The sequence below is a fragment of the Esox lucius genome, chromosome 5 (genome assembly GCF_011004845.1).
Source record: "Esox lucius isolate fEsoLuc1 chromosome 5, fEsoLuc1.pri, whole genome shotgun sequence".
Classification (NCBI taxonomy): domain Eukaryota; kingdom Metazoa; phylum Chordata; class Actinopteri; order Esociformes; family Esocidae; genus Esox; species Esox lucius.
In genome coordinates, this window is record NC_047573.1 from 10,029,517 (window position 1) to 10,037,481 (window position 7,965).

Here is a 7,965-nt window from a genome sequence, read left to right on the forward strand (position 1 = left end):
TACAGGAAAAATACATTGAGTATGTATTTAAAATGCCGTACAGTTAATTGATAAGCAATTGTTCAGTATATAAAAGTCAAATTATCAAAAATAATTAATAAAATACTACCTCCATCTCTGGCCTGGCTGTGGTGCCAGAACACAGTTCTCCTGTAAAGGACTACAAATCCCTGTCAGCACCTGCTCTGAACTATATTGATCCCCTAATTGAGGGAAAGGGGGAAGGAATGTTGTGCTTCAGTAGAATTACAGAATAAAGGATTGTCTATCATCTCAGGAGCCATTGCCTGCGAGGGAAACCTTGACACCTCCACTAGCAGTCCGAGGCAAACGCAACAAGGGCCCCCGAAACGTGTGCGTTTGTATTGGAACACGGGGCGGATGTAGAGGCGACGCAACAAAGAAACCTAAGAACTGCCCCCCCTTGACATTCAGGGAGCAGCCGAGCATCCTACATATTAGATTTGGACAACGTAGTCAACAGAATGTGGATCCTCTGAGTGGATACAGAGTCCCCATACTGTGCCACAGACATACGCACAATATATGGTAAAACACACACACACACACACACAGGCTATAATTTAATTTCCATGTTTTAGGGAGCCCCAGTCCCTGCGAGCCAGCAGCAAGTCTATATTTAACAGATGACAAAAGTTGCATTCCAGATGTACAGTGAGATCTTTGTGTTAAACTTTATGGAAATGCATTGGAGACATAGAATGGGGAAAGGGGGGGGTCATGGGGGGGGAGTCGACGGGGGAAACCAGCGCACAGCTGCTAAGCCAATGCTTGCTTTTAAGGTAGAATGGCGTGGAGTAGTTTGGCCCAGTGATTGAGAACTGGAAGGTCGAGGGTGTCATTGGGAACGTATGGAGGGGAAAGAACATTTGTCAGTGGTCTATGCAATTTGCTTAACCAACCACAGTACTACTAAGTTATAGGCCAACCACAATTTCATTGAATCTATCACTTTTTTGGACAAAATGATGCATTCAGCAAAACATGCATTTTGAAACACATTAGTTGTTCTATTACACAAAGACCAATTGCATAGAGTTTGATAGACTAATTAAACCAGAGTTGGATGTGCAGCTGAGCATAAACTACACAAACTATGTTCACTACCACTAGGGAACTACTCTCCTTGCAGTATTTAAAATCCTAATTAAAAACACGCCCATAAACGTGTTGGACTCGCTGATTTTACTTTGCATCACGTGAAACATGCTGGAGGAGATGTATGTTCTTATGGTTTCAAACAGCTCAGCCTGCCAACAACATCAGCATAAGACAATGAGGCCCTGCCAGTGAGAGACCAAAATCACACTAAATATTTACAGCACAAATATCTTCCATTCATTCAATGGGTGCTAACAAAACCTCACTGTACTCATCCCTCAATCTCCACCCCCTGTTTCTTTCTCTACATCTGCGATTCATTGACTTTACAATTTACCACATGTGGAGATGGGAGAGGTCGAGCCTCTATCTGAATCACGGCACAAATATGCAAGTGATTTATTGTTTTAAAAACTGTGGGACGATTTAGTGCAACTCCACTTTTCCTGAGCATTACTCCTATTGGCAGACCATGAACAATTACAGTTCGGACTAATTAAGCTCCAAGAATGTGCTGTGCGCCGCTAATGTCTAGCAGGCCCCAATTTTAGTTTAATGTTGCCAAACTTTGCTCCCCAACTTAACTCCCTCAAATCCAAAACAGATTGCACTTTTTATGGGTGTTTATCAAGCTCAAGAAAAATAAGGACTTTTTTTTTTCTTCTCTTGCATGGGATGAGAAAATGTTTAGAGGAAAGGGGAGGAATGGTAAAAAAGAAAAGGAGAAAACAGAGATACAGGGGAGGTATGGAAGAAGGAAGTGAAAGAGTGAGTCCCGCTTCGCCGTACTTTGTAAACAAAGGTGATTTGCAGGACAAAAGAAGCACAACCTCATAACAAGAAAATGTGGAGTCCGTTTTGCCAGGACAGACAAAGTGTGGCTGCGCAGTGCCACGGACCCCCTGCGGACAGCAATTAGACCCTATTAACATGTAAAGCCAATTCGATAAGGTGCGGGTCTATCCCCTAAACCCGCATTCAACTATCTTTCCTCACCTCGCAGGGACAAGCCATTCAGGGCTGCACCAGAACACACATAATCCATATAATATGTCATTGTTATGCTTATGCGGCTCACGTGGTAAAAAGATACTGTCAGTGTCAATTGTAAAATATAGGTCATACCATTTGCATTTACATTCACAAAAAGGATTATGCAACGTGCAACATTCGTCCTGATTCCCAATTACAACCGCTAAATCTGATCGTTCTATTCATCTTGCCACAAATCCCACCATTACAGCTGTAAAATGTAAAAATGCTACAAGTCATTAATTGCGTAGGAGGCAGTCTTTTAAAATAGGTGGGTCTGTCACAATAGAAGACATGCCGGCACAACAATACAAGTCAAACAAAGAAAAGAGAGGGAAAGCTATTGTTTCTAGCACACAATGCCTCTCGCCAGGCTCGCTGTGGAATCGCCACGGGTTTCAGGTCTTTTTTCACTCTTACATAGACCAGTGGATGTGTGTTGATTTGGCCCTCTCCCTCTCTTTTTTTTCTCCTTTTCTTTCTTTTTCTTTTTTTTTTTAAACTAGTCGTAATTATACGTAGAAACCCAAAACCCCAGCCAAAAGTCTGCAGGCCCCAGGAATTATGGGACCAGGGGTGGCGTCAAATATCTTAACATTCATAAGTCCAAGAGGCAGTAAATAAACCCGGCGGATTTACAGCCCTGCAGCCCTTCGCCAGAGTGCCGGACGGTCAGCCCAAGCCCCTCTCCCCTCTCTGCAGACCTGTTGAGGTGTGATGTTAGCCTGCAGCACTGGAGTTAACCCGTCGCCTCTTCAGAAAGGCCTACGTAGCATTAGCATCTCCACAATCACAGAGAGAAGAGCAAAGAGAGATGTGCAAGGAACAGCGTGGCACCCGGGGTTAGCCGGCCAGGCCACTTCACCAATTCCACCTGCTCTCACCGAACCAGCAGGCTTTTGTAAGGTTGAGAAGGGAGGGGGAGAGACGGAATGGACGAGGGCAGGGGCAGAGAGGAGGCCTCACACCCTGGGCACGGCGTCATGTCAAATTGCTAAATGATCCTAAATTGTTTGGCTTTTTTGGACTTAGGTGGTTGGAAAAACAAACTCTTGCTCATTATAGCGATCTGAGGTCAGACAAATTATAGTAACCTCCGCACATTCAAGCACACACCAAAAAGAGCACACACTGACAGAGTCACGGGAAGCATCACGCCCAACATTTCCAGATCACTGCCCAGCTGAGAAAACAGGAGAAATCCAGTAGCAGGGCCGTAGCCTCACCGACATTACAATCAGTCTGGACATAATACAGTACGTCTAAAGGTATGAACACAACAACAAAAGACTGCACAAGCCCAGAAACACACACACTCACACCAAAAAATTTATTCCAAGATAATAGAACTGCAGCCTCGGCACAACCGAGACACAAAATCGATCATATGAGAAAACTGGATTGAATAGAAAAGCAACTGACGACATCGGCTATATCAAAGAACCGTCCAACAATTTAAGGAGCTAGCTGTTTCTAATCACAGACACAGTTCCGGTCACATTCTGTAGCCTTCTTTACTGGTTAGGGAGGAAGACAGGTAATCAATGCCCAGGTGAATTATTGATCCTATACATTTATGAATACAATTGCTACAAAACTTCAAAGCTCTAATGGCTGGACACACAACGCTAAAAGGTAGCAGACCTCATGAGAGCAGGGTTGGGTAAGTACACTAGTTAGCCGTCATTAGCCTAAAAAAAAAGACTATGACGTGATCGTGAATAAAGCTGCACAATTACAGTGCCATTTCATTTGTGCAACAAACGACGTCCCGTTTGCGAGGACTCCTTGCTTTGTAAACCCACTGAACACAGCACACGGTGCATTTTTAACATGTTATTTTAGCAGATGGTGGGGTGGAGGCAACTGAATGACAGTGTGCAACACAACTGGTAAAATAGGCTGAAATGAAAACCATCGAAATTTAGAATTATCCCTGACAACCACTGAACCAACGAACCACACACACCTGAGATCAGATACCAGAGTCTTCTAATAGTCCCAGAAGGGCATTTCATGTGTTCAGTATCATCAGTCTGATACATAAGCAAACTCTGTCTTTATTGTTATGGGTTTTATACATAAGAGCATTGTAATGTCTGCATTATTATTAGTTTGATGTATAGGCACTGTGAAACGTGGAGGTTATGTGGATATGGCATTATAGTGAACATGTGTGAATAGAAACTAACACTTGCCCAGTGAAACATAATGCCAGATTTAACCAGTGTGTGCATGTGCATGTGTGTGTGTGTGTCTATAGATCCGTGGTGTGTAGGTAATAGAGTGGTGAGAATAAAGGATGAATAATCCTGCATATACGCACCAGTATTGTGAACATGGGTGACAAACGAATGAGTAAATGGCATAATGAATAGCAAGTGTTGTCATATACGCACAAAACACCAATTTAATAAAACCCCAAATCAGAAATATGCTAATAAGCAAGGAAATTCAGTAAGATGCAAAAATGCGTCACACGTGCAATCGCTTTGCAGACATCCTACGTGATGTCCTGGAAAATTGTAAAAAGTGAAAATGTGTAAGATGCAAAAAGGTCCAATGCAGTCCCTTGAATGTCTGTGTATTTTCAAGGTGTGCATTGAGCACAGAATAGAGGAAACCAATATCTGTTTCATTACCCAGAGGTGTATGTGGGGTGAGTTCATATTTCCTAAAGCCTGGTCTTTGCCTTAACCTTGTAGAATAAGATGACAGGTCCTAAAGCCATGACTTGTAATTGCAACCATTTAAAAAAAAAATAAATAAATACATAGTTTAGAGCTTTACCCTGCCTAAGCATCGCTCTTGTCCAGTGGGACTAAGAGGTGGCAAGTAAATGAGTAAGTATGCATAATTAAAGCCGAGCTGATTGCCTCTAATAAATAACATGAATTTATTTATAAATACGATTTACATGGAACGTGTTTTTATGAACGATACTTCAAACCATTAGAAGCTAGAGTGGTGTGCAACCAGCACATAGATAACAATGCTGTAAATATTTAAAAAAAATATATATAGACATACAAATATTTTCCAGGCTATACCTTATTTCACAATTCCAAAATTATTTAAATGTTTGAAGAAAAATAATTAGATTCAAAGTAACTGCCACTAATAGGCCTCCTTAAGCTAATGTCAAATGCAGTTTGACAGATGCAAATTACATCAACGAATTAACACATCGGTTTTGTTTTTATAAAGTCATTTCTCAATGCTTTTCTGAATTTACTGCATGTTGCTGTATTTATTGAGACTTGCATTACGTGTTATTATACTGGTTATATACTGCACTAGAATGAAAAGGTTTAAATGGCTAACGCGTTTAAAGCAGTAAAAAAAAGGTTGTGAAAACCTTGTAGGCAAGGCGCAATACAAGATTGTATTAGGGGGCGGTATAAAATCAAAGCCAGACATAGCTTGACACTCACATGATAACAGAGCAGTAATAAAGCTAATAATTATTACAATTATAAGAACAATAATAATATATTTTCCCACTATATACGGACATTTTATTTATTTAAATGTTACATTTCTTTTAATGTTTTGTTTAAAAATTGTATCACAGTTGTACAATTAATAAAATATTCATCATGTGCACATGACCTTGCATAATTTTATTTTTTATCTGAGGTGATGCAAACGCGTAAAGAATAACTATTCTTCGAGCACGCTACTAAAGGTGGGCTACAGAGAAACATGCAGCCAGGCAAACAGGGTTGCAAGCGACATGCATGCCATTGTACAGTTAAGAAGTTTCGAAACTTACGTCTACATTTAACCACTAAACACACCTAGCTGAGTGACAGTGAGCCTTTGCTCTAGGCTACTTGGGTGGTGTGTCCACTAATGTATGCACATAGGTGTAAATAAACGAACTTACTGTGCGTGCTGTTGGAGAAAGTGATCCATTCGGAAGGTACGGGCTTGTAAGATCGGGGATCATTATAAATGGATAGCCAGGGTACGATGGGCTCTTGAACAGCCCTCCATCTTGCCTTTTCGCAGCTAACATGGCGGGGGAAAAGAAGAAAAACTTTAATAAGTGCCGTGAAAACTTTTATGCATCTGAGATTCCAGAAGAAACCATCTTGGAAGGTTCATATAGTGCTATTGTGTAAAAATCTAAAAGACCTGAGCGCTGAGCTTGAATAGAAAAGCAGAAACTCACCCTCCTCTAAACTTTCTCTTGTTTTGTCTCTGAAAGTTTCAGATCTAGGCGGAGGCCGTCTTTCCGCCTTGAAATGCAACGAAACACAGGGGTTGAATTAAAGAAACACATAGGGAAATAATTACTTTTTAATACCGTGGTTTTAGTGCACATTTCGCGCACAATAAGTAGATGGTTGTTAACTACGTAATGGACAATGGATTCCGATTATTTGTCACTTACCTCCGAATCCGACGAGCTGTTTTGATTAGTTTCTGATTCATTTACAAGAGAAGATTTGACATCTGCTAAATCCCTTTCTGCCGAAGAGTTCTCCGAAATTTTTTCCTCTTGCTCCCCTTCGTCTTTGAAGGAAATCATTTCATCGTTCGCACCCAAATCGTCCCCTCCACCGCCGTTCAGCTGCGGCATTTTCCCGAGCAATTTTGGGGGGCAAAAACACAAAGTTTTAAACCCTTGATCTTGGTGATCTAGAATCCGAGTTAAAGTTTAGAGTCTGTATTGGCGTTTTCCAAGAACTGGCGGTTAGTACAAACTAAAAAGAGGGGAATCTTGGCAGAAAAAGAAGCCGGAGATGGAGCTGAGCCGCTCGGATTGAGTGAGTTGAAGTTGGTCGGAGTGGTTTTCAGTTCAAAGGCGGCGCTGATTGACAGATAGAGAGGGATGGAAATAGAGAGAGTCTGGATTCAGGATTATTGACAGGGAGAAACACACAAGAAACTAATGAGATTCAAAAAGGGAGGGACTTGAAGTGACGTTTTCATAAATAGGGATAGAAAAAAAGGCTGGATGAAGCCGGCGGACGAGTGTGCAGTTAGAAAAGCGAGTGAGGAAAAGGCAGTTTGTGTGAGGAGCGCCGGACAGTGAAGCGCCCCTTGCTTTTGTGCTGGAATAGCAAAATAGGCGGAAGATAGGAGTTCTAGGCCTAAATGCGGATTAAATATATGGGCGGTCTTCCACTGAAATCGAATAGAGAGAGCACTTCCTTATTTTCTCCCGTTTTAATGTAGCATTTATTTTAAAAAACACGGCATAGAGCCCAAAAGTTTACCACTCATGCTTTCCAGAATGAACTTGTATAGATAAGCCTAAACATTTGCATCATAGGGAATAGACTGAAAAAATATTACATTTTTAACACTGTAATATCTCATATAAGGCATTTCCTTCATCTTCTTAAACCCATTTTATTTATGTAAACTCCAACATCGTACAATTATATTCGACACGTTGTTGTACATTTATTATAACATTGAATATTTTTCTATTCTAGACTATGTCGGGAATTTAGTTGCGTATATAGCCTTTTCTTTTCCATTAAAACATTTTGTTCTACTTCAGATACATCTGCATGAGTGTGAAATAAAGGACACAATGATGAGCGCGCAGACGTGCTCTCAGCCTGCACAACGTTTGGTAGACTATGGCAGAGGGGCTAATGAGGCCGGGATCTTAGGACTAACCTGTAGCCTATTCATTATGAATAAAAGAACAGGGGCTTGGTAAATTTGTGATGGGTTCTTTTCTCCGTGTGACATTTCTAAAGAACAAAAAAATGCAACCAATAAACTTTTCGGTTATTAACGCAATTCGGTCATTTTGAAGCAGTAAAAAAATAGGCCTAATGGTAATCC

General features: G+C 41.0%; 1 protein-coding gene across 27 annotated transcripts in view; it reads right to left on the reverse strand.

Annotated features, from left to right (window-relative positions):
* Positions 1-7,364, reverse strand: part of tcf7l2 (transcription factor 7 like 2) — an 88,132-nt gene extending 80,768 nt beyond the window's left edge. For 3 of the 27 annotated variants that reach the window (XM_010866844.4, XM_010866802.4, XM_020046627.2), the window contains exons 1-3: positions 6,554-7,331; positions 6,332-6,398; positions 6,044-6,168 (exon numbers count right to left, since the gene is read on the reverse strand). In XM_010866844.4, coding sequence (XP_010865146.1) covers positions 6,044-6,168; positions 6,332-6,398; positions 6,554-6,742 — 381 coding nt within the window. In that variant the 5' untranslated portion in view covers positions 6,743-7,331. Of the gene's footprint in view, positions 1-6,043; positions 6,169-6,331; positions 6,399-6,553 lie in introns of all 27 variants that reach the window. The other 24 variants (XM_020046628.2, XM_010866727.4, XM_010866777.4 and 21 more) reach the window with 18 other exon arrangements.
* Between the last annotated feature and the right edge of the window lie 601 nt (positions 7,365-7,965).